General features: G+C 42.0%; 1 protein-coding gene across 1 annotated transcript in view; it reads right to left on the reverse strand.

The window, feature by feature from the left end:
• Positions 1–27,895, reverse strand: part of LOC134609422 (telomerase reverse transcriptase-like) — a 741,267-nt gene that overhangs the window by 571,303 nt on the left and 142,069 nt on the right. Inside the window, exon 4 of the mRNA XM_063453098.1 lies at positions 11,304–11,389. Coding sequence (XP_063309168.1) covers positions 11,304–11,389 — 86 coding nt within the window. The remainder of the gene's footprint in view (positions 1–11,303; positions 11,390–27,895) is intronic.

Below are 27,895 nucleotides of genomic sequence, written 5' to 3' on the forward strand. Positions count from 1 at the left end.
TTCTATTTCTCCTGCAGCCTCAGGCCTAGAGGTAGCCACTGTAGGTGCTTCTTCCCGTATTACCCCACCAGTACGTTATGGCGGGTCACCGGAGAGGTGTCGTGGCTTTCTGAACCAGATTAGCATCCATTTCGAATTACAACCCCGCTCTTATCCTACAGATAGAGCGAAGGTTGGATTTGTTATTACTTTACTCATTGAAAAAGCTTTGAGATGGGCCAATCCTTTATGGGAGAATGATAATCCACTAGTCTATAATTATAATGCCTTTGTAGCTGCGTTTAGAAGAACTTTTGACCCTCCTGGTAGAAAGGTCAATGCAGCTAGATTACTGTTGCGCCTTAGACAGGACAATCGAACACTTGTGGATTATGCACTAGAGTTCAGGTCCTTGGCGGCAGAAGTTAAGTGGAACGAACAGGCTTATATAGATGTGTTTCTGAATGGGTTATCAGATGTAATTCTTGACGAGGTCGCTACTAGAGAACTCCCTGAAAATTTGGAGGATTTAATCTCTTTTATATCTCGTATTGATGAACGCTTAAGAGAGAGGCAGAACACTCGAGATAGGACCCGTAGACCCTCCTTTAAACTAGCGCCTACCTTTCAAAATTCTGAGTTCGAGGACTTACGTATTCCTGAACCTATGCAGATAGGCAGTACTCATCTCACAGAGAGGGAGAGACAGTACAGGAGAAGGGAGGGTTTATGTATGTATTGTGGAGTCAGAGGTCATTTACGCCTAAATTGTCCCAATCGTTCGGGAAACGCTCGCACCTAAGTTCCTCTAGAGGACAGGCCTTGGGTGTTTCTACTTTGTCCTCTATTCACAACTACAAAGAGCTCAGGCTTCTGTTACCCGTTTCTTTAAAGTGGGAAAAGGGAGTAGTTAAGACTATGGCACTAATCGATTCTGGAGCTGCTGAGAGCTTTATAGATCAGGGTTTTGCTGCCAAGCATGCTATTCCATCCCAGTTAAAAGAGACACCACTGGCTGTTGAGGCCATCGATGGTAGACCGTTACTTGAGCCTGTTATTTTCAATGAGACCATACCGATTAACTTAACTGTTGGCATCCTACATAGAGAGGACATATCCTTATTGCTCATTTCTTCTCCGTCTATTCCCATAGTTCTGGGGTACTCCTGGTTGAGGAGACATAACCCTATTATTAATTGGGAGTCAGGGGAGATAGTTTCGTGGGGACAGAATTGTCAAGAGAAATGCTTGCGGAAGGTCTCACCTCTCGGCTTGACCAACACATCGGCTAACTCTGACAATCCTACAGAGACACAAATTCCGTCTCAGTATCTAGATTTAAAGGCTGTATTTGACAAAAAGAAAGCCGATACCTTACCCCCACACAGGTCCTTTGATTGCAAAATTAACTTACTTCCTGGTACCATGCCGCCCAGAGGTCATGTATACCCGTTATCTACGAAAGAGAACTCAGTTCTAGAGGAGTATATTCACGAAAATTTAGACAAGGGATTCATTAGGAGGTCCTCCTCTCCTGCCGGGGCTGGATTTTTTTTTGTTAAAAAGAAGGATGGTTCTTTGAGACCTTGTATTGACTATCGAGGCCTAAATAAGATAACCATTAAAAATGCCTACCCGATTCCCTTGATCACCGAACTCTTCGATCGTTTGAAGGGCTCTACAATTTTCACCAAGTTAGACCTCAGAGGGGCATATAACTTGGTGAGAATCCAGCAGGGACATGAGTGGATGACGGCATTCAATACTCGATATGGCCACTATGAATATACTGTTATGCCTTTTGGGTTATGCAATGCGCCAGCTGTATTCCAGGATCTGATAAATGAGGTTCTTAGGGAATTTCAGCAAGATTGCGTCATTGTATACCTAGATGATATACTCATTCATTCTAGTGAGATTGAGACTCATCACAAACAAGTCAGGAGGGTTTTGCACAAGCTTCTCCAGCATGGCTTGTACTGCAAGTTGGAGAAATGTAGCTTTGATCAAACCCAGGTAACCTTTCTCGGCTATGTGATCTCTGGGGAGGGATTTAAGATGGATCCGGATAAGCTCCAATCCATTCTAGAATGGCCTTTACCCAAAGGTCTTAAAGCCGTACAGAGATTTATTGGTTTTTCTAATTATTATAGGCGCTTTATTAAGGGCTATTCTTCCATTATCGCACCTATCACTAATATGACCAAACAGGGGGCTGATACTAAGAATTGGACTACTGAAGCTCTCCTTGCGTTCAAAACTCTCAAGGAGCTTTTCGCTTCCGCTCCGATTTTAGTTCACCCCGACACTTCTCTGCCTTTTCTACTTGAGGTAGACGCATCAGAGACTGGTTTAGGTGCTGTCCTATCTCAGAGGTTGGGTGTTGATAAACCATTACATCCATGTGGATTTTTCTCTAAAAAATTGACCGGTACTGAAAGCAGATATGACATTGGTGACAGAGAATTACTAGCGGTTATCAAGGCTTTGAAAGAGTGGAGACATTTATTGGAAGGTACTTTACATCCTGTTACCATTCTAACTGACCACAAAAATGTGTCTTATATCGGAGAGGCCAAGCGTTTGTCCTCCAGGCAGGCTCGTTGGTCGTTGTTTCTTACCCATTTCAATTACGTTCTGACTTACAGACCTGGGTCAAAGAATTCTAAAGCCGATGCGCTATCTCGCCAATTTGAGCCCTCTGCTTCAGTTGAACCACTTATGTCCTCCATTGTACCCAAATGCAACATTATTGCTAATACCAGCCTCAAAATTCATTCTCCGCTACTTGACCAGATCTTGAAGTCGCAACATCTAGCTCCCGGAGACACTCCTGAGGGAAGAAACTTTGTTCCTCCTGAACTTCAACTGGAGCTCTTACAATGCTTTCACGAAAGTAAAATAGCTGGTCATCCTGGTATTCGCAAGACATACTCTCTGATATCCAAGGATTTCTGGTGGTCTTCACTTCGAAAAGATATTGAGGAGTTCGTCGCAGCTTGTGAGACTTGTGCCAAGACTAAACTACCTCATGCATCCCCATGTGGCCTGTTACACCCCTTGGACATTCCTGAGAAACCTTGGTCCTGTTGGTCCATAGACTTTATCGTTGATTTGCCTGCTTCCAAGAGACAGACTGTTATTCTCACGGTGGTGGATAGATTTACTAAGATGGCCCATTTCGTGCCATTACCTAAACTTCCGACTTCTCCTGAATTGGCGGAGATTTTTGCGAGAGAGGTTTTTCGCCTACATGGGATTCCTTCGGAGATTGTTTCTGATAGAGGCTCTCAATTTGTCTCACGTTTCTGGAGGTCCTTTTGTTCTCAAATGGGCATCAAATTGAACTTCTCCTCTGCCTATCACCCTCAGTCTAACGGAGCTGCTGAACGTACCAATCAAAAGATCGAACAGTATCTGCGTTGCTTTGTTTCCGAACACCAGGACGATTGGGTCGGTCTGATTCCTTGGGCGGAGTTCGCACACAATAACCTTGTTTGCGATTCAACTCGCTCTAGCCTTTTCTTCATGAACTATGGCTTTCATCCTTCGATTTTTCCTTCGGTTTCCTCTTCTCAGGGGATACCGTCGGTTGATGATCATGTCGCCAACCTGAAGAAATTATGGGATCAGACTCGGCAAATTCTGTTACATAGTTCTTCGATGTTCAAGAAACACGCTGACAAGCATAGAAGAGCGGCTCCTGTTTTTGTTCCTGGGGATAGGGTATGGTTGAGTACTAAGAATATTCGCCTAAAAGTTCCATCTATGAAATTTGCTCCTCGCTACATAGGTCCTTACAGGGTTCTCACTCGTATCAATCCGGTTGCGTATCGCCTTGCTCTGCCACCTGCCTTACGCATTCCTAACTCTTTTCATGTCTCCTTGTTGAAACCTCTTATTTGCAACAAATTCTCCTCTAAGGTCTCCTCGCCTCGTCCTGTTCAGGTGGAAGGTCGGGAGGAGTACGAGGTCAGCTCCATCATTGATTCCAGAATTTCAAGGGGAAAATTGCAATATCTGGTCAACTGGAGGGGATATGGTCCTGAGGAGAGGAGTTGGGTACCTCAGGAGGACGTTCATGCTTCTCGCCTTCGCAGAGCATTTCACCTCCGCTTCCCATCTCGCCCCGGTTCCTTCCGCCCGGTGGGCGTATCTGAGAGGGGGGGTACTGTCAGGGTACCTGAGGCCTCTACCTCTAGGGGAGGTAGAGACTTGGTGGTTTATCCGTCCAGGCGAGCTGTTTCCTCCGTTCCTCGCGGTTCATCCAGTCTCTTAAACACCGGCCGCGAGGAGTCCACGTCCTTTTCTAGCAGGACGCTCAATACGTGACGTCATGACGCTATCACGAGCGACCTGTCACTCAAGTGTCCGATATCCAATCGGTACTTGTCAGAGGCGTGCTTACCATCCGGAGCCAGGGTATTTAAGCTTACTTCTCTCTTCAGCTCATTGCCCTGTCGTGGTTCTAGCTTGTCTAGTCACTCAGTGCTCTGGTATTCTAGTTTGCTCTATTTGGTTTTGACTCGGCTTGTTGTACTTTCCTGCTTCTCTGTTATCCCTTGACCCGGCTTGTCCCTCGCTTATCTGTCTTCTCGTTCCCTCGACCTCGGCTTGTCTCTGACTATTCTCTATTACTCTCGGTACGTTAGTCCGGCCATTCTAAGGCCCGGTATACGTACCTTTCCACTCTTTGTACTCTGCGTGTTGGATCCCTGTCCCGATCCTGACACGCCTATCCGATGCCACGGATGGACAAACTACTTGACCGGATCTCTGCAGGGAAGTATCTGACCACAATAGACCTATGTAAGGTATATTGGCAGATACCCCTAGCAGAAGATGCAGTACCCAAGTCAGCCTTCATCACCCCGTTCGGCTTATACCAATTTCGGGTTATGCCGCTTGGGATGAAGAACGCCACCTTCCAACGGATGGTAGATCACTTGTTGGAAGGTCTCCAGGACTACGCGTGTGCCTACCTAGATGATATCGCCATATATAGCGATACCTGGGAGGCACACCTGAAACACGTAGGGACAGTGTTAGATAGGATCAGGGGGGACGGTTTAACCTTGAAACCGGACAAGTGTCACATTGGCATGGCCGAGGTGCAATATTTGGGCCACCGAGTGAGGTGTGGTTAGCAACGGCCAGAGCCGGCTAAGATCGAGGCTGTTGCTGATTGGCCCACTCCCCGTACCAAGACACAAGTCATGGCTTTCTTGGGGACAGCTGGCTATTGCAGACGCTTTGTCCCAGACTATAGCGCCCTGGCGAAACCCCTGACAGACTTGACCAAAAAGAAGTTACCCCGACAAGTCCTGTGGTCCCCGGAGTGTGAGGTGGCTTTCCAAGCGTTAAAGACTGCTCTTGTTAATGCTCCGGTGTTGGCTACCCCAGATCTTAAAAAAAATATTTATTGTCCACAAAGACGCTTCAATGTTTGGACTGGGGGCAGTATTAAGCCAGATCCGAGAGGACGGAGGAGAGCACCCGGTGGCCTACTTGAGTCGAAAGCTGTTGCCAAGGGAGGTCAGTTATGCAACTATTGAAACAGAGTGCCTGGTGTTGGTATGGGCTCTCAAAAAACTAAACCCCTATCTCTATGGCCGTGCTTTCACCCTTATCACCGACCACAATCCATTGGTCTGGCTCAACCGGGTCTCAGGGGACAATGCCAGTTTGCTGCGCTGGAGCCTTGCTTTACAACCTTATGATTTTACCATCCATTATCGCCCAGGCAAGCAAATCGGAAATGCGGATGGACTATCACGCCAAACTGACCTGATATCGGACTAAGGCTTTGAATTGTCCGACAAAAGTTTGGTCCTTAAGGGGTTAAATTTGTGTAATAAGTTCCTTTCGTTTATGTATGTTAAGTAATGTATTTGTCTACCGAACCGAGACCACCCTGGGTAGCAATCAGAACTTAGAACGTTGAGGAAACCGCACTTAATTGCTCCTAGGTGGCCGCCATTCGGCATACGAACACGTGGCGAGAACAAAGGATGGCGGCCATCTTAAAACTCACGAACGCGGTCAGCGGGACTTATGCATGATTTGCCTGGAACTATTTTCAGCATGGCAATTCTGCGAACACACCTTCATCATGGAAGTCCCGGTTGACTACTTCCCACTTCACGAATCAAACTGGCATTTTGGCGGTGGAATCTATCGAACAAGGGGAGCAGTTCTATATAACCAAATGCAATGTTCGTATGGTAGTTTTCGTGTAATTAGACGCGAACGGAGACCGGCTCTTGCTGCTGATTTCATGGAACTGTAAAGCGGATACCACCACATGGCGAGCCGGTCAAACTTCCACACGATGCGACACGGAAACTACCGAACGGAATTTCGTGAGATTTGGATATGTGACTCCCAGTATCCTCAGCTACCCAGGGATGTAAATATTATAGAAACATAGAATGTGATGGCAGATAAGAACCATTCGGCCCATCTAGTCTGCCCAGTTTTCTAAAAACTTTCATTAGTCCCTGGCCTCATCTTATAGTAAGGATAGCCTTATGCCTATCCCACGCATGCTTAAACTCCTTTACTGTGTTAACCTCTACCACTTCAGCTGGAAGGCTATTCCATGCATCCACTACCCTCTTAGTAAAGTAATACTTCCTGATATTATTTTTAAACCTTTGTCCCTCTAATCTAAGACTATGTCCTCTTGTTGTGGTAGTGTTTCTTCTTTTAAATATAGTCTCCTCCTTGGCTGTGTTGATTCCCTTTATGTATTTAAATGTTTCTATCATATCCCCCCTGTCTCGTCTTTCCACCAAGCTATACATGTTAAGATCCTTTAACCTTTCCTGGTAAGTTTTATCCTGCAATCCATGGACCAGTTTAATAGCCCTTCTTTGAACTCTCTCTAAGGTATCAATATCCTTCTGAAGATATGGTCTCCAGTACTGTGTACAGTACTCCAAGTGAGGTCTCACCAGTGTTCTGTACAATGGCATGAGCACTTCCCTCTTTCTACTGCTAATACCTCTCCCTATACAACCAAGCATTCTGCTAGCATTTCCTGCTGCTATATTACATTGTCTGCCTACCTTTAAGTCATCAGAACTGTATATATTATGGAAAGTACTTTTCTGAAAATGCTGTAAATTGTAATATTTCTGGCCAGCAGATATGAGTTTAGTTTGTAGCTGAAACTCAATTATCTAGCCTGGCCCAGAGGAGGAGTCTGTTACTGTTTAAATTGAATGCCTGTTGCTTCCAGTAAATCAGTCTTGTTCCAGCATTAAGCTTTGGCTCATGTGTGGATTATTTTGTGTTACCAGAGATATTTGTTCCTGTGGATTATTGGGAATATTCTTTTATGGGGAAAAAGGAATTACTGGACGGTGATATAAACTACTACTGTCACAGGCATCTCCTGGAGAGAGACCCTACTTTACCTGAGATTTTCCCCAGTCCCTCCCCCATGCAATGCTACAAGAGGGGAAAAAACCTTTGGGACCACCTGAAAAAACAAACGACCTGATACATTGTTACACTAAGAGAGAGGAAATAATCAACACGGGCTGCTTTCGATGCCTGGGATGTGTAACCTGCAGTCATATGGTGCCAGGGAAGTTCTTCTGCCATCTGTACACAGGGAAGAAATATCCCATTAAGCATAGACTGACTTGCACGTCAGACTTTGTCATTTACAAATTACAATGCCCCATGTGGTTTATTATATGTGGGGAAAAAAGACCTCCTACTCAGGGAACAGATTAGGAACCATAGATCGAACATCCGTATTGCCTACGGGGACAACAAAGCTGATCCCCCAGTGGCGAAACACTTCTTGACAAAAGGCCATACTTTGCCCACTTTAAAATGCATTTCCCCCTGCTCTGTAGAGGAGGGGGATAGGAAGAAAATCCTTCTCCAATGTGAAGCTTACTGGATAAAAAGTATCGATACAGTATGGCCAAGGGGTCTGAACGAGAAGTGCACTCTATCTATGTTCCTTTAATTAAAGACTCAACAATGCCTTTTGTCTTTACATTTATTTGTTATCTGGTGTAATTAGTTATGGTTATTGCTGTACTTAATATGCTTTTCCTCCTGTTCCACCTTGTTAGTTGTACAAGCATCCTGTCCTCTTATTTTAAGGATTACGATTGGTGGGTAACTTAATTTTGAAGAGGTCTATTTTTTTTTTTTCTTATCTGCTCAAATTGGTTAGGATCTCCTTGGGTTAATCTGGGAGTTTTAACATTATAGTTATCATTCTTTGAGTGCTTTTTTTGCTACATAGGATGACTTTGCTTAACTCAGCTTTATTATTGTTTACCGCTGATCCTGGTGATTAATTCCTGCACTTAGGAATCACCCTATTCTTTGCCCTGATGAGTATGCCATTCTATACACATATCCTTATATCCGCATAACTTGAGGTCTTGTGATGCTGTATCTCTAATATATCCATTAGGTAGTATAGTGCCGATTTTGGTTTCTATTCCTTCCTCTAAGCTACTCTCTTAACAGACTTTATACACAGCCTCACATGTATCTTTGGCAATACACTTCAGCTATTATGCTAAAATTTAGTGACTGTGCTGGAATTATTAATATGATTATTTTGCATCCTCGCATAGATCAAAAAATGATCGCGAGCTACATGAATGATACTCAGCATGCAGGGCTACTTTGTTGCATTTCAGTTACATGTGTTAAGGCTAATAGTTACATTGTATCGTTTTTGATCAGTTTGAATATTGTATGGTTTATCTGTATTGCTGCTATATTTCAGCTGGGTATAATAGTTTTTAATCACTTGTTTGTTTTATATTCAGCACTATACAATTTAGGGTTGCTCCCATGTTGTTGCCTTCCTGTTCTTTCGGCTGGTCGAGGATGATGTGATCTCCACTCTGTGTCTGCTCAGTCTCTCCTTATGGTGCATTCCAGATGTTGCTAAGCAACAGAGACACACAAACAACCGGTTCCCACCTCCCCTTTGGGCCTTCAGCATGTCAGTAGCAGGCTAGTTGGTGCACGCCAAGGTCAGCTGTTAAGGGCATGGATAACACTTTGGTGAGTATAGGATGTGGGCGATTATTTGGGAGGTTGTGTGGGAATATATTCTGACATGGTATCACTGTGTATTGTTTGTCCTGATGAAATCTGAGCTGAAACGTCAACACTTTTATGGATTGATTACAAGTTAAGTTTTATTTCAACTACTCAGGTCTCTGGAGTGTGTTTTTTTTCTATTTTCTATATGTAGAAGCTTGTGGTGACTTTTGAAGCTCAGATTCTCCTGTAATCATGGCTAATCATGATTCCGGTTCTCTGGAATTTCATCCAGTGATGAAGATATTGGTGAACTTCCTTGGTCCTTGGACTCCAAAGCCATAGAGAATCTGATAGTAGCTGTCAGAAGAACCTTAGCATTATAGGAGGAGTTAAAAGCAAGGATCTTATGCACACTGAATGGTATAATGGAAGATAATTGCCAGTCAGGGAAGACTCTCTAAGCTCTAACCCATTAAAGAGGAGAATTTGAGACTGTGGACTGTGAATCATAAATTTAACGCTCCAGTTATTAATGTAACAAGAAGATCTACACTCCCTATTGATAACAATGCTTCTTTGAAAGAACCCATGGATAGAAGGGTGAATAGACATAGCCCTTAACAGCAGACATAGGATTTCACCCTGTTGTGTCTATTTCAGCTTCATCTAGAGCCATACTATCCTGGATCCTTGACTTAAAGGATGACATCTATATAATTTGACATCTATGTAAATAGAGGTCGCATTGCAGATTCCTTAATAGATGTTCAACTAGCCAATACATGGTTACTGGAATATTCAACCTATCGCATTAGAATCCTCTCAAAAGTATGGGGCATTCAGTTACTACCAGAAAAACAGAACTCAGATTAGCTGAGCCAGAAGAGCAAAATGCCCCCCGGTGCTGGGTCACGCTCTGCCCCCGCTCCTCCCCAGCCAACGTGGAGACCTAATGTGCATGGCCATGCGTGCATTAGACCTCCCCATAGGAAAGCATTATTCAATGCTTTTCTATGGGGATTCAGGTGACGCTGGAGGTCCTCGTGCATAGCGTGAGGAAGTCCAGCATCATTTAAAACACTTTATATTCCGCCTGCTAGATCCTATAGTATTGACTAAGCTGGACTCTGGTGTATATTTTGTCAGCTAGATCTTGTAGTATCGACTAGTTTAATTCTGGTGTATAGTCTGTCCGCTAGATCGTGGTGCCTGGACAGCATAGACTAGTTGAATTCTGGTGTAAATTTCTGTTCGCTAGGTCTCGAGGTGCAGCCCAGTTAGTATTTGGGATTTGATGTAAATCTTGTATAAATATGTTATAGTCGGTAATATGTATGTCTTGCTAACAAGTTTGAGTTTTGTTGTTTAGCAGACTTGTAAAAGTGTGCATAATGTTTAAATTGTGGACAACACCATAACTACTTCATAATAGCATAACTACTTTTAATATCATAACCACTTCATAATACCATAACCACTTCATAATACCATAACCACTTAATATGCCATAACCACTTTATAATGTCATAACTACTTTATAATACCATAACTACTTCATAATAACATAGCCACTTCATAATAACATAACCACTTTATAGTACCACAACCACTGAACGTTGATACAAAATTGTTGAAATATTATGCGATTGAATGTTTATGTTGATTAATTGTATACATAATTGCATTGATAACTGTATAGTTTTTTATTTTATTTCCATGTGTGCGACGTCTTAATATTGTGAAACGTGTGAGGATCCTTTTTGTGCATGTACGTGTGTGTTTAGGCCTGGTAACTGTGCCATGATGTGCCGATAATAAGGAAATTGGTGTGACTGTTGAAACTGTGTTTGTACACTTGTCTTGTTTTGAATCAGATACTCCGTTGATAGTATGGATGGGTCTGATTAAAAAAAAAAAAAAATAGTTGATCCGTTGTCCTGTATGTTGAAAAATTTCTCTAAAGGATATGATAATTGTGATTATGGCTCAACGCTGTCCCCAAAAAGATTGACTACTCTGTGTAGTAGAGAGTGGCCTGTTCTGGTAGGCTTCCACGTGGCAGTCTCGATCTAGATTTAGTGCAGCGGGTTCATGCGGTTGTAACTAGTAGGCTGGAATTCTATGATCAGTTTCCATATATCGACAGTTGGTAACAGATTGTTGAAATGTTGCCTAAATGGATTAAATTGTGCCACGAGGAACAATGTCGCCTCATGGTTGCTAGGACTTGCGTGTCCATGAAGGCTGCAACTCCGCCTAACAAATAATAAGCAAATAAAAAACAGTCTTACTTGTTCTTTATCTTCAGGATGTGCTTACATATTAATTGCTCCAAAAACCTCAACATTTCTTTTGAATTGTCAGTCAAAGAAAGGCTCTAAAGATGAAAAAAAAAAAAAAATATATATATATATATATATATATATCAGCACAAAGCAACATATTCTACATTAGTTCTGTCAGTATATTTTCACTGGCAGACATTTTGTGTTAAGATAGAAATTAAAAATGTATACTGTAAGTCAGACATTTTTACTTTTCTGTAACTCTATTCATTCAAACTCTGGAATGTGGCTAACGTAAACATTGGCCAGAGATAAGGCTCTTCTTACAAGAACTTATGTCTGCAACAAGGGGGGTAGAAAGAGACTAGCCCAGATACATATAAATTAGATATAAACATATATTGAAGTAGAGAGTGTAGCCGTATTGTGTTGGGATTTCAGCAAGGCCCAAAATTTAGTAGGCTGAAATCTCCACGTGGCATATGCTTAGTGTATCAGATTACAAATAGTTAAGTGAGTCAGTGTACTGAGCATGTGCAGGAACTGAAATCACATTTTGTTGTCTTAATGAGCCATGTCGTCTGCCCATATAAGGTGATCCTGAATATCCTGTTTCTGATTGGTTTAAAGGAATGCGTGGGAGGAGCATTGTTAATAAAAAGCCTTTGCCATGTGTGCTCTGTGCTCAGACATTTTGGAACAGGAGTTCAGCTGAGACTCGATCGGTAACAATAAAGACCTTTTACTTCCTGAATCGATCTGCGTCTGACTCTCTATGCGTGGCTTCCACGGTGTTTCCCGGTAACATATCTGGTGCATTGGCGGCGGGAACCTCACCGCACGGAAGCTGGCGTAGAGATTTAAAAAACAGTAATCTTTCACCCAGTTCTCCATGGCAGCACCCCTGGACTTCGACTGCATGGACCTCCTTTTGTCTCGGCGCCACTGGCCTGTTGTCAAGGAGATCATCGGCTTCTGTGCAGTGAGTACCGGGGTGTCCCGTTGATGAAGTGTGAACCCAGGTCCAGGAACTTAAAGGTAAACCCACTGGGGGTAAACTGACTGACCTCCCTGAAACGTGTGGATAAGACAAAGGGCCAACGCCTGACGCTAAATGTTCTGTAGCTAGCCCATTTAGCATAGGGACTGTTTGTCAGGCTGAATTCTGGTGTATATATGTTCAGTGGGACACCGGTATCTTGACTAAGTGAATCCTGGTGTAAAATCCATTCACTAGATCAGGGGTAGGCAACCTTCGGCTCTACAGATGTTGTGGACTACATCTCCCTTGATGCTTTTCCAGCAATATGGCTGTAAAAGCATTATGGGAGATGTAGTCCAAAACATCTGTAGAGCCGAAGGTTGCCTACCCCTGCACTAGATCATAGGTATTGGGGAGACTAGCCGAAATGTGGTGCATATTCCTTTCGCTAGCTCTCAAAAGCTTGGACTAGTTGAAATCTGGTGTATATTTCTTCTGCGAGCTCTTAAAGCTCAGACTTAGCTGAAATCTGGTGTATATTCCGCCTGCTAGATCCTATAGTATTGACTAAGCTGGACTCTGGTGTATATTTTGTCAGCTAGATCTTGTAGTATCGACTAGTTTAATTCTGGTGTATAGTCTGTCCGCTAGATCGTGGTGCCTGGACAGCGTAGACTAGTTGAATTCTGGTGTAAATTTATGTTCGCTAGGTCTCGAGGTGCTGCCCAGTTAGTATTTGGGATTTGATGTAAATCTTGTATAAATATGTTATAGTAGGTAATATGTATGTCTTGCTAACAAGTTTGAGGTTTGTTGTTTAGCAGACTTGTAAAAGTGTGCATAATGTTTAAATTGTGGACAACACCATAACTACTTCATAATAGCATAACTACTTTTAATATCATAACCACTTAATATGCCATAACCACTTTATAATGTCATAACTACTTTATAATACCATAACTACTTCATAATAACATAGCCACTTCATAATAACATAACCACTTTATAGTACCACAACCACTGAACGATGATACAAAATTGTTGAAATATAATGCGATTGAATGTTTATGTTGATTAATTGTATGCATAATTGCATTGATAACTGTATAGTTTTTTATTTTATTTCCATGTGTGCAACGTCTTAATATTGTGAAACGTGTGAGGATCCTGTTTGTGCGTATACGTGTGTCTTTAGGCCTGGTAACTGTGCCATGATGTGCCGATGATAAGGAAATTGGTGTGACTGTTGAAATTGTGTTTGTACACTTGTCTTGTTTTGAATCAGATACTCCGTTGATAGTATGGATGGGTCTGATTAAAAAAAAAAAAAAAAAAAATAGTTGATCCGTTGTCCTGTATGTTGAAAAATGTCTCTAAAGGATATGATGATTGTGATTATGGCTCAACGCTGTCCCCAAAAAGATTGACTACTCTGTGTAGTAGAGAGTGGCCTGTTCTGGTAGGCTTCCACGTGGCAGTCTTGATCTAGATTTAGTGCAGCGGGTTCATGCGGTTCTAACTAGTAGGCTGGAATTCTATGATCAGTTTCCATATATCGACAGTTGGTAACAGATTGTTGAAATGTTGCCTAAATGGATTAAATTGTGCCACGAGGAACAATGTCGAATCATGGTTGCTAGGACTCGCGTGTCCATAAAGGCTGCAACTCCGCCTATCTTGGACACTCCCCCTGAGTCCGAACTTTCTTTGCCACCCACCTTATCCCTCCTCCCGAGCTAGAGGAGGTGCAGCCTCCCCCTGTTCCATTGTCCCCGCCTACCCACTTAGTTCAGAGGCCAGCTCACTTGCCTTAAGCCCTCCTCTTCTGGTACCAACCCCCACTAGCTCTTTGTATCCCGATTTGGAACCCCTTTTAGTTGCTGGCCGAGGTCCTCCCAGTCCGGCCCGAAATATTTTATTAACAGAGTTTTATGGCCAGTGTAATTAATTCACCTTCTCCTACCCGCCTTACAATTCCCCAACTGGAGCCCGATAAAATAAAGCATACTTTAATGCTTTGAGTCCTATCCTAACCCGACAGATGACTAGCTCCCTCCAATCTCGGCATTTACAGATGCCTCTCCAGCTTACTCCCGGCCCACCACATATTGACGGTAACGGTCAATTACAGTTGGCAGACCCTGTGTTTGTTTATGTTCCCTTCACCATGACCGACCTATTTAATTGGAAGACCCATAATCCCTCGTACACTGACAAACCTCAAGCCATGACTGATTTGGTCACCTAAATTATACAGACCCACAATCCTACTTGGGCAGATTGTCAGCAGTTGTTGTTAATCTTATTTAGGAAAGGATCCGTATTAATCAAGCGGCCATTAAAGCTCTTGAGGAAATGGCCCGTACCCCAAATCAAGCCAATCCAACTGCGTGGGCCGCTGCCCATTTTCCCAATGCGGATCCTAACTGGAATGTAAATGGCGCTGCCATGATCCATTTAAAGGCCTATCAACAAGCCATTATTACTGGCATGAAGGCTGGTGGGAAAAAGTCGATTAGGATGTCATGGACGGCTGAAGTGTTACAGAAAGCCGATGAATCACCCAGTGCCTTTTATGAGAGACTGCTTGAGTCATATAGACTGTACACTCCTTTTAATACTGAAGCCCCTGAAAGCTCCCTCATGATTAACTCAGCATTTGTCAGCCAGGCCCAGAATGATATTAAAAGAAAGCTATAAAAGTTAGAGGGATGTGCAGGTGTGTCTATATTGCAGCTGATGGAGATTGCAAATAAGGTGTATATGAATAGGGAAACTGAAGGGAAGCGTGAGGAAGAACATAAGATGAGAAAGAAGGTGGATATGTTAGCGGTTGCTATCACAGGTGTAGGTAGTCATGGAGGGGAGATGTATAGAGTTGAGACTAGGATGAGTAGGACACCATTAGGCAGAAATCAATGTGCGTATTGTAGAGAGGAAGGACATTGGAAAAATGAATGCCCACAGAGGGGATATATAGCAGGTGGCAGAGTAGATGAGAGAAGGGGGGGGGGAGAGGGTGGTTACAGTGGTGGCTATAGAGGAAGAGAAAGTATTGGAGAAAGCAGTAGCAATAACATAGGGGGTGTTCAGGAAGGCATATCATCCCCCTACTCAGAGACCAAAGCATAGGGAAGATAGGAATTTTGTGGGTCTGGCTGACACAGTCATGGAGGACTATTGATATTGACCAGGCTCCATCCCCCGTGGCTGAGCGGAGCCTATGGTCTATGTAACAATAGGGGGAAAGAGAAGTCCCTTAATTAAAGATACGGGTGCTGAACATTCTGTGGTGACCAAATTGGTAGCTTCTCCTTTCGGAAAGACTGTCACATTATTTGGAAGCAGACTCTATTAAGTAGACTCTTTCAAGTAGGAGTTAAAAAACCAGGAGTTGCTTGGAGTGGTTTGTATACTGTGGAGAGTGGGTTGTATTTTATTTTGTTTAATTGGTTCAGTCTGTAAAGTTTAAAAGAAAAAAAGTTTTTTTTTGTTTTTTTTTCCTGGTGTTCTGGTTTTTCCCCCTCTTTTGTGCTGCTGCTTGATTGATTGGGGGGAGTGTTTATTAATTGCACCTGTGTGGGATTTGTATCCCTATAAAGGCACACCCCTAACTCACTGAGCTTGCTCACATTATTTGGAAGTAGACTCTATTAAGTAGGAGTTAAAAAACCAGGAGTTGGAACTAACTAGGGGTTTAAACTATCAAGGTAATTTTTAATTTTTTTTAATTTATATATATATATAGATTTTATTTTTTTTACTTATTTATTTATTTTTTTATCTGTATCTGGGGAAATCTGTATCTGTATCTGTATCTTTATCTGTATCTTAGCAAGATTGTTAGTTTAACTCAATGCACATCTTGTTGCATGTATGGATGCCTGGATGTACCCGTCCATGGTCCATACCTCTGTGATGGTTGTGTGCGAGTGGCTTCTCTGGAAGCTCAGATTGGAGATCTTGAGAAGCAAATCGCAACTTTGAGGGAGATCGACAATCTTGAGAGGAGTCTGCTGCTGACTGAGCAGTGTTTAGTGGGGACAGGTAGTGGAGAGGGAGGAGATATGACAGATGGGGAACAGGCATGTAGCTGGGTGACAGTGGGGCGAGGAAGCAGGGGGGGAGGGAAGAGGAAAGGGCTAGCTAGTCCTGATTTGGTGCAAACTAGCAGGTTTGCCCGTTTGAGGGAAGATGTTGGGAGCATCAGCTCAGGAGTAGCTGTATTAGAGGAAGCTGTTACTTCTAACAGCCGAGGTGACAGCCCCTCTAGTACGGGTGGGGATCAAAATGTAAGGAAGGCAAGACAGGTTGTGGTGGTAGGGGACTCTATCATTAGGAGAGCAGATAGGGCAATCTGCCACTCTGATCGGCTCAACCGGACAGTTTGCTGTCTCCCGGGTGCTCGGGTCCGGCATGTTGCTGACAGAGTGGATGGATTATTGGGAGGGGCTGGGGATGACCCAGCGGTCATGGTCCATGTTGGTACCAATGACAAAGTAAGAGGAAGATGGAAGGTCCTAAAGAATGATTTCAGGGAATTAGGTAGCAAACTCAAGAAAAGGACCTCCAAGGTGGTATTCTCTGAGATATTACCTGTGCCACGTGCTACAGTGGAAAGGCAGCGGGAGATTAGAGAGGTTAATGCGTGGCTGAAGTCTTGGTGCAGGAAGGAGGGTTTTGGGTTTTTAGAGCACTGGGCCGACTTTGCGATTGGGTACAACCTATATAGTAGTGATGGATTGCACCTAAACGGAAGGGGGTCTGCAGTGCTGGGGGATAGGATGGCTAGAAGGTTGGAGGAGATTTTAAACTAGTAGTAGGGGGGGAGGGTCATAGCAATCTACAAAATGGAGATAGGACAGAAAGGAGATGGGCTTTAGAACAGTATAAGGAGGGTGGAGACGGGGGGAGGGGCAAGCTCAGAACAGAGAAGCTATGTAATGTTGGTAATTCACAAAATAAACAAGAGACGCATGATATAAAATGTATGCTTACTAATGCAAGGAGCCTAAATAACAAAATGGGGGAACTAGAGGCATTAGCATACACTAAACAATATGATATAATAGGCATAACTGAAACATGGTGGGATGAGACACATGACTGGGCAGTTAACTTAAATGGGTACACATTATTTAGGAAGGATAGGAAAAACAAGAAGGGTGGTGGGGTATGTGTGTATGTCAACCATGATTTAAAGCCAAATCTTAAGCAAATTGAATGCGATGAGGAAAATGTGGAAGCTTTATGGGTAAATATCTGCTTGGGGGAAAAGAAGGGAAACCAACTATTGGTTGGGATATGTTATAAACCACCTAATGTTAATATTGACGAGGAACAACAGCTGTTTGAGCAAATTGAGAAAGCTGCAAATCTTGGTAACACTTTAATTATTGGAGATTTTAATTACCCAGACATAAATTGGGACATAGGGACTAGTAGCTCAGCAAATGGAATTAGGTTTTTAAACTTGTTAAATGACAACTTCATGTCACAACTTGTACAAGCACCAACTAGAATGGACGCTTGTCTGGACCTGGTTTTAACAAACAACGTTGATCTTTTGACCAACATTACAGTAGGTGAGCACTTGGGAAATAGTGATCACAATGTAGTGTCCTTTGAAATAAACTCAAAAAAACAAAAGCACATGGGGTATACTAAAACATATAATTTTAAAAAGGCCAATTTCAATAAGTTAGGGGAAGCTTTACAATATATTGACTGGCATAAACTCTTTAGTGAAAAGAACACTGAGGATAAATGGATCATCTTCCAACAAATATTAGAAAGGTACATTTCTCAGTATGTACCATTGGGAAATAAATATAAAAGAAACAAATTAAAACCAATGTGGCTTAGTAGAAAAGTAAAACAAGAGATTAAAAATAAGAAAAGGGCATTTAATGCATTTAAATCGGACAAATCAGATGCATCTTATAAAAGATATAAGGAAACAAATAATGCGTGCAAGAAGGCAATTAGACTTACTAAACTTCAAAATGAAAAAATGATAGCTAAAGAGAGCAAAACCAACCCCAAAGCATGTTTTAAGTACATAAATTCTAAAAAACCCAAAAATGAAAGTGTAGGTACACTAAAAACTGAAACGGGGGTGTTAGTTAATGAAGACCAGGAAAAGGCAGGAATTTTAAATAACTATTTCTCCTCTGTATATATTAAGGAAGAACCCATGGCAATAGATGTGCAAATGATTGCTACTAAAAACTTGCAGAATAATTGTAATAATTGCTGCAGCAACTAAAGAAAGTTAATATAAACAAAGCTCCAGGGCCTGACGGTCTCCATCCACGTGAGTAAGTGAACCTCTGTTTTTAATCTTTCAAGATTATTTTCTTTCAGGAAGTGTTACGGAGGATTGGAGGAAGGCAGATGTGGTTCTATTTGGATTTTGCCAAGGCATTTGATAAAGTTCCACACAATAGATTAGTGTTCAAACTCAAGGAAATCGGTCTAGATGAAAATGCTTGTTCTTGGGTAGAACATTGGCTTAAAAACAGAATACAAAGAGTTGTCGTTAATGGTAAATTTTAAAGCTGGACAGAGGTGGCAAGTGGTGTCCCTCAGGGGTCTGTTCTGGGACCCCTTCTATTTAACATTTTTATAAATGATCTTGAAGACAGCATTGAAAGTCATGTTTCAGTGTTTGCAGATGACACAAAACTTTGTAAAATATCCCCTCTCTTGTTCGTCCTCGTCTTAGAGCCCTTCTTACAAGGGATCAGAGATAATTATCTCATTCAAGGAATTCAAATTGCAAACCACGAATACAAGGTTACGGCGTTTGCGGACGACCTCCTATTCACCATTTCTAACCCGCTTACCACATTACCACACATCCTCACAGAAATGAAGATTTATGGTACGATTTCCAACTTCCAAGCCAACCTATCGAAATGTGAATTAATGCCAATCTGCTCCCACTCCTCACACAATAAAACACTGAGGGAAAACTTTCATTTCTCTTGGGCTCCTCATTCAATTAAATACTTAGGAGTTCACATTCCATCAAACCTAAACAACCTCTTCGATCTAAACTTTCCTCCCCTAGTGAAATCCATCGACTTGGATCTGCAATCCTGGCAGAAACCCTGTTTTGGCTGGTTCTGTAGATCTAATATAATAAAGATGAATATCTTGCCGCGACTATTATACCCGCTTCAAACATTACCCATCATGATACCTAACAAGTTCTTCAAAACAATCAGAACCTTAATTAACAACTTTATATGGACCAACAAACATCCACGTTTAGCCCTCTCGACACTAAACAACACTAGGGATCAGGGAGGAATTAACCTCCCGGATCTTGAAACATACCACAAAGCAACCCACCTGGCCCGAATTTACGAATGGTCGCGACCTAACCCAAACCTCCACTGGGTGCAGATTGAAAATGTATCTTCGCCCATACCTTTACATTTAAGACCATGGCTATTCACAAACCCAGCTCAGCGTCAACTCACAATTGATAACCATCCCACGGTTAGACCTACCCTTCAAATCTGGCAGAAGCTAACCAAAACATCATCAATTGCCCCTCACCCCTCCCCGCTATATCCTCTCACGCACAATCCAGATTTTCAAAGAGGGCAATCAGGGAGCACGTATGACCTCTACCATTCTGGCGAGGCCTTACAACTAAAAGATATTACCGACACCAACGATAACATAAAATCCTTGACTCATCTAATTCCCAACACCACCCCAACGGGCAACCAACGATTACACTATGCCCAACTGATCCATTTCCTTAAAAGTGCCAATCTCTTTCTTGCAGAGAAAAGACCACTGACTGACTTTGAACAACTTTGTTCAGAACACACAATCACAAAGAAAACACTTTCTATCATGTATAGACTAATAAGGAAATCTAGAGATATATCTTTACCTGCTAGCACAAAACATTGGATGGAGGAACTGCAAATAGACATATCTCACTCTGACTGGAAAAACATTTTCATGATCGCACACAAATCCACCTCATCCACCGCTGCTCAAGAAAGTAATTATAAACGCATCACCCGTTGGCATTTTACCCCAGCTAAACTTAAAAAAATACATAATCTGACACAACAGACATGCTGGAGATGCAATCACGACCTACCGCATCATGCCCACATTTGGTGGCTTTGTCCACGGATTGCAACATTCTGGAAGAGGATTCAGGTCATAACACAGCTGATACTTGCTGCTACCATTCCGCTTACACCGCAACATTACTTATTCTCCTTAGCCCCTCCAGATATCGGAAAAAACAAAGCCTCACTGTTCAATTACTTAGTAATGGCGGCGTCACAACTCATTCCTATATACTGGAAGCAAGCGCAAATCCCTTCTATCAGAGAGTGGATTAGTAAAGTAGACGAGGTCAGACAAATGGAAGAAATAACCTATGCACAAACAAAAAATTTTCAAACCTTTACCAAAATCTGGAAGCCTTGGCTGCACTTCCTGGCAACTAAAGGCATCGAATACTCTAAGCCTAAATCCGCTTGAATCTTTCACCTCCCAACCCTCTCCCCCCCCTACAACTCCCCCACCACGTAACTCATGTCGTTCAACATTCAAATGCCCACCTTAAATAAAATCTCACGTCAATCTACTATCTCAGTTAGACTACACACACATTTAATGCAATGCTCGAATCTAACCTGTGATTTCGTACAAACGGTCTCATTGAATTACTTAATAACTGCCATAACTAGCAACACTGCAACAACTGCGCCTACCCTCTCTGTCAGGCTATTTCCTATTAATTCTACCTAGTTGAATTTTAAATATTGTTTCATTTATTGGTTTTTTTTTTCTTTAGTTGACCAATTTGAATATATGTTGAGTAACTACCTTGCCATGACAGTTTATCAGTTGGCTTACTCACTTACTCTGTTTTGAACCTTAATTATTGTGTTATCTACTGTTTTGTATACATTCCATGAAAGTATTTACTGTGAAACTCAATTTTTGTGTATTCTACTGTAATGTATGCAATATTTGGTAATGCATTCTGTGACACATCTTATTGTTCTATATTTCAATTTCAAAAAAAATAAAAATCTTAAATTAAAAAAAAAAAAAACTTTGTAAAATAATACAATGTGAGCAAGATATTACTTTGCTGCAGAAGGATTTAGATAGACTGGAGGACTGGGCACTCAAATGGCAGATGAAATTTAATGTTGAAAAATGCAAAGTTATGCACTTCGGCGTAAAGAATACACAAGCAACGTATACCCTTAATGGAAGCGAATTAGGGATAACAACACACGAAAAGGACTTGGGAATTGTTATAGACAACAAACTATGCAACAATGTGCAATGTCAATCAGCAGTGGCCAAGGCCAGTAAGGTATTGTCATGCATGAAAAAGGGCATTCATTCTCGGGACGAGAATATCATTTTGCCTCTCTATAAATCACTGGTAAGACCACATATTGAATATGCTGTGCAATTTTGGGCACCTGTTCTAAAGAAGGATATCATGGCACTAGAAAAAGTGCAGAGGCGGGCTACAAAATTAATAAAAGGAATGGAACATATCAGCTATGAAGAAAGGTTAACAAATTTAAACCTATTTAGTTTAGAAAAACGTCGCCTGAGAGGGGATATGATAACATTATACAAATATATTCGGGGCCAATGCAAACCATTGTGTGGAAATCTATTCCCAAACCGGACTTTACATAGGACACAAGGCCATGCATTTAGACTGGAAGAAAGAAGATTTTGTCTAAGGCAAAGGAAAGGTTTTTTTTTACTGTAAGAACAATCAGGATGTGGAATTCTCTGCCTGAAGAAGTGGTTTTATCAGAGTCCATACAGATGTTCAAACAGCTACTAGATGCATACTTGCAAAGACAGAATATTCAAGGATATAATCTTTCAATGTAGGGTAATAACTGCTTGATTCAAGGATAAATCTGACTGCCATTCTGGGGTCAATAAGGAATTTTTTTGTCCTAGCTTGTTGCAAAATTGTGCTTCAAACTGGGGTTTTTTTTTTTTGTTTGTTTTTTTTTTTCTCTTTTGGATCAACAGCAAAAAACAGGTGTGAGGAAGGCTGAACTTGATGGACGCAAATCTCTTTTCAGCTATCTAACTATGTAACTATGTAACTGTAACTGTGTAAGGAGCTACTGGGAAAAGCGCTGCTAGACCGGTTCTCAGGAGTCATACTTGTATTTTAGGAGGCCAGGCCGGTTCTCAGGAGTCATACTTGTATTTTAGGAGGCCATTTTGTTAAGCACCAGTCCCTATATATGCCGGAGTGTCCAATTCAACTTCTAGGACGAGATCTATTGTCAAAGCTTCAAGCACAGATAACATTTCTACCCAATAGATCAACATCCGTGCAGTTTAATAAATCACCGGGCATGTTAGCTGTACTGGTGCCAAAAGAAGAAGAATGGTGTTTCTATTCCACAATAATAAATGCAAACCCAAAGAGTGATGGATCATGATTTGACATTCCAGGAGTATGGGCAGAAAATAATCCTCCAGGACTTGCTCTTAATATCCCACCGATACACATCGAATTAAAGCTTGGGGCGTATCCTGTTAGCCTCCATCAATACCACATACCACTGAAGGCTAAGAAAAACATACAGACATACTTGGATACGTTTGTGAAGTATGGCATCCTGAAATTATGTACCTCCCCTTGGAACACTCCATTGTTACCTGTTCAGAAGCCATGACCTGATGAGTATTGTCCTGTACAAGATTTAAGAGCAGTTAATGATGTGGTAGTTAATATACACCCAGTGGTACCCAACCCCTATAATCTACTTGCCTTAATTCCAGGTGGGGTAACTTACTATACAGTCCTAGACCTTAAAGATGATTTATTTTCAAATAGTGTTCATTGAAATGTTTTTTGCAAAGTTTACAACAAATTATAATAACAGTATAATGAGGGTAGGGGAAGGAAGGGAAAAACTTGGAAGTGGGAAAGGGGGATATCCATCCATCATAGCAATAAGTACATTAATGTGCAAGGTATACACATTGAATAACACTCCATAGCAAGTCATTACAAAGTATACTTTTTTTTTTGTTTGTTTTTTAACATCAGTTTCCCATTGATCCTAGTGATATTTTAATTGTGCAAATATGTGTGAGTTGCTTCTGTGAGATAATTTGTATGATTTATTTTCTAGTGTCAGCTCTAGTACTTCTGTAATTGAGGGTGTGTGTTTAGTTTTTCAGTGTCTTGGCAAGCGTTTAGTAGCAGCTATCAGAATGTGGCCCACTATTATTCTATTAATTCTGTTGACGGATTCAGGGAATTTTTTGAATAAAGCTAATTCGGATGTGAAGCTATCTATGTTACTGTCCACCTTGATGATCAAGTTGTGTATCATTGTCCAATATTCAGTGAGTCTTGGGCAATACCACCATGTGTGGGCCACATTGCCCAAACCACCACAGTCTCTCCAACATCTATCACTGTACATATTATTCATATTGTGCAACCTGGACGGAGCTAGATACCATTGACACAGTATTTTAAAATGTTTTTTATGATGGTTAGAAAAAAGGATAATCCCTTCAACGCTGAAAAAAAAAAAAAACTAAATCTCTTCTCCAACTCGTATTGGGTACCCAGCTCTGTCTCCCAAGACAACATATGCGTCAATTTAACTGTTGGTTTATCATTGTGTAGTAGATAACAACATATAGAAATAGTGCCCTTCCTATTCGGGTCATGCAAACTTAGTTTTTCTAATAGCGATATTTCTAAAGATTTATAATTTTTATCAGTGTCTGGTATGTTGTACAATTTTTTCAGCTTCTCAATCACCAACACACATTTGTCCTTACATTAATTTGGCAACTTATGTTTAATTTGTAGCCTTTCATACGACAAAATAGTTTCCATGGAAAAAGTTATCTATATAGTGCAGCTGGTATCCCTTCAGTAATTCTAAATCCAAAGATGGCATGTAATAGCTTAGAGATTCAATTTGCATGACTCTATACAATTTCACTGAGTGGCAATTATTCTTAAAACTGCAATTTTACTTACCGTAAATTCCTTTTTCCTTAATATGGTGGCAGTACAATCGGGATGTACTCTTCCCTTAGGCCAAGCATCTGAAAGAAATAATTAACATAAAAAAGTCCCTCCCCTTACCAAGTATAAGAGGCCCAACCAGACCAGAGACCTCAGTACGTACCGGGAACACTTCAGTGAACTTATAAAACACCCAAAACCCATATACATGCATATACATATATAAAGGGGGGGGGGGGAGTGCTGTACTGCCACCACTTTAAGGAAAAATGATTTTACGGTAAGTAAAATTGCAGTTTTTGCTGGCATATGGTGGCAGTACAATTGGGATATATCGAGATCCACACTAAGGGCAGGAATTAAGCAATAAAATGCAACACATACAGCCCCAAAAAACTGTGTCAGAGGCAGAGAATACGTCTAGGCTGCAACGCTTGACAAAAAGTGTTGAAAGAAGACCAGGTAGCCGCCTTGCATACAACTTCCTGGAGAAGCACATGCCTTAATTGTGCCAAAAGGCAGTCACAGCACTAGCAGAATGAGCTTTCAAGGAGGCAGGCAAAGGTAGATCCGAGGAAGAATAAACCAATTAAATACCATCCACCAGCCACCTAGCTAAAGAGGCCTTGGAGGAAACTGCCCCATAAAAACATCAAAGAATTTCACATAGATGATCAGTCATGCCAAACGAAGATGAGCGGTCCAATTGTATTAGTCTAGACCAACCCACATTCAGTTGGCTCCAAACAAATTCCACTCCGGCATGGATGGACCATAAAAGGAAGTAAAAAACAAGCTGGTTGATAACCTTGGAGGAGATGACTTTCCAAAGAAATAAGGGCATAGGGTACATAATCACCTTATCAGGAAGAAGTATAGTAAAGTCAGGAGAGGAAAAAAGGAGAATCACTATCCTCTTAGCTGAAGAAATGGCCACAGAAACACTGTTTTCAAGGTTAAATCTTTAAAAGAAGCTGTATTCAAAGGTTTGCAAGGCTGAGAACCAAATTTCAAAACGAAAGACAAAACCCAAAGGAAAAAAAACAGCTTTACTTAGGAGGCTAAACGATAAAAAAAAAAAAAAAAAATATATATATATATATATATATATATATATATATATTTTCTAATGAGAGGACAAGAAGCCCCATTAACACCAAACTCAACTGAGAGCGGAAACTTGGACTTTAAGGGTAGACAGACTAAAACCATGAGAAAAACCACCTCGTAAGAACGCCGGATAGTAACAATAGGAGAAGCACGTCCAAATTCTTTAGTAGACAGAAGAGGTAGAGTACCTGGTAGAATTTAACCGTAACTAAAACCTCACTACTTTAATGCCCCTACCATGTAGAATGAGTCTAGCCATAGCCAAGCCGTCAACCTGAACATGTTAAATAAAAACCGAGAACTAGCTGTGGGTTGGTATTCGAGCTTAATCTGATGTCCCCTTCTGCAGACCTTTGGGACAAGGTTCACCAAAAAAAAACTGAAAGCAAGGTGAAATACCCCCCGGATCGAAAGACCATCCTATTACCATAGGCTCGTCTACCTTGAAGAGGGAGGAAAACCGCCCTACCTTTGCATTTGATCAACTTGCCATAAGGTCTAAGACTGGCAGATTTAATCTCCTCACCCGCCGAGCGAAAAAAAAATTCTGGATTGAGGGACCACTTGTTCTGGGACCATTTAGAACTGCAGAAATTGTCCGCTACTACGTTCTCTATACCTCTAAGTAAATGGCGGAAATGGAGTCCCGATGACTTCGAGCCCAGGACATAAACCTTGAGCCAAGGAAATAAACTATTAGAACTTCTGTACTGCCTTGTACGTTTAGGTAGGAGACCGTATTTTGATTGTCTAACTACAGCTTTACAGCCTTCCCTACAAAGAAAACCTTGAACTACTGAAGAGCATAGAGAACCGACAAAATCTGTTGAATTATGAAGATTATTGTTACAAATCGTTATTTGTAACTGGCCTTTTAAATGGAACATTGCCCTGCTTCCCTGGATTGTGGAGAAGCCTAATGGCCAGCCTCCTTCCTCATGACTATGGCCCTGGAATATATTACCCTTTAAGACTTACCTTCGGGCATAAAGGATTCTGGTATGCTGTTCTGGGCCCTTTAACTGTTTGGTACTTTGATACTGAACTTCGGATACAATCGAAGTACCGAAGCCGCCGAAGTACCGAAGTCGCCAAAGTAGTCGAAGTGGCCGCCATTACATTCGAACACGTGGCGGCGGCCATTTTAAAACAGTCGAACGCGGTCCGCGGTGACCTGCACCTTCCCTTATCCTTCGACACCACAGCCAGAAACTAAGTCCCGTTCGAACGTCCGAACACCCGTTCGAATGGGACTTCATCATCTTTTTATGGGAAACAGATCGGCCTCGACTAGCGACCCCCGAGGAAGTTTTAACCGCGGTTTACTTCGACACTTCGACAAATGTCGAAGTGCGTTCGACTATTCGAACACCGCCTTCGGATGGGACTTTACTGGTTTTCAGAACAGAAATAGACCGACCACACAGCCTGAATCTGTGGAACTGTTTTTGGGCATGCAAACAGGCGTGCGGTCGGTCCAAAGAGACTTTTTAATATCTCTGGAACCACTGGACAGATTCTCACGAATTTTGAGTATGTTGTTCCACAAGTTATGCTGTTCATAAAAATTTAAGTTTTATTAATGTATCATGTAAAATGGGAAAGTTATGAAAATGTATAAAAATGTGTAAGTTTTAGCTTGGAGATAATTGAGTAGATACAGTATGAAACTCAATTATCTCCCAAGCAGAGGGGAGGGAACCTGTGGGCTGTACTATGCTGTTATTGGTGATTTTATGCCTCCCCCTGGGAGTGTCCTGTTTGCCTGTAACCTCAATAAAAGCCAGGTTGGGTGTGCCAGCATCTCAGACCTCTTCTGACCCTCTAACTTGTAGCCTTGACTCATGATTGTAGGGGACAGCTATAATCACTACAGGGATTGCTATGCTCTTCATACTCCCTTAGCTAATGAGCTCTTGTAAGAGCTCTTGTTCCTGATCCTGCTTCGCTCGACAGAAGGAAGAGGTTCGCCTATTGGAACCTGGAGCCTGGTCGTAGGTCCAGGGCGCAGAGCAGACGGTGAGATACCAGCCCAGCAGCGGTGGTTCGTGGAGTCTGCAGTAGTTATGGTGTCTACGGTGCTGATGATCCTTTGATGAGCTCTAGGAGCATCCTTTTCTGCGGTCCAACTTCCAGCCAGCCTGGAGGCAACCGTAACATTTGGTGGCAGCGGTGGGATGGCGTCCTAGCGCCAGGAGCAGCACCCCAACAGCACTGGTATCATATGAAAGTGTATTGAGGGCAACGCTAGCCTCTGCGCAGCGTCCCTACCTACAGCAGCATGGAGCTAGCAAGACCCAGGACAGCAGCCAGTGAATCGCAAATCCGCCAGACACAGCGCTGTGAGGGTGCTGATTTCATGAGGGTAGTGAAGGAGCGACTGGGCTGGTTTGGCCCAAACCCTTCAAATGAGTTGGTCCATGAAGTGACACGCCAGTTGAATGCTGAGAACCAAGCAGCACG

The sequence above is a fragment of the Pelobates fuscus genome, chromosome 4 (genome assembly GCF_036172605.1).
Source record: "Pelobates fuscus isolate aPelFus1 chromosome 4, aPelFus1.pri, whole genome shotgun sequence".
Classification (NCBI taxonomy): Eukaryota; Metazoa; Chordata; class Amphibia; order Anura; family Pelobatidae; genus Pelobates; species Pelobates fuscus.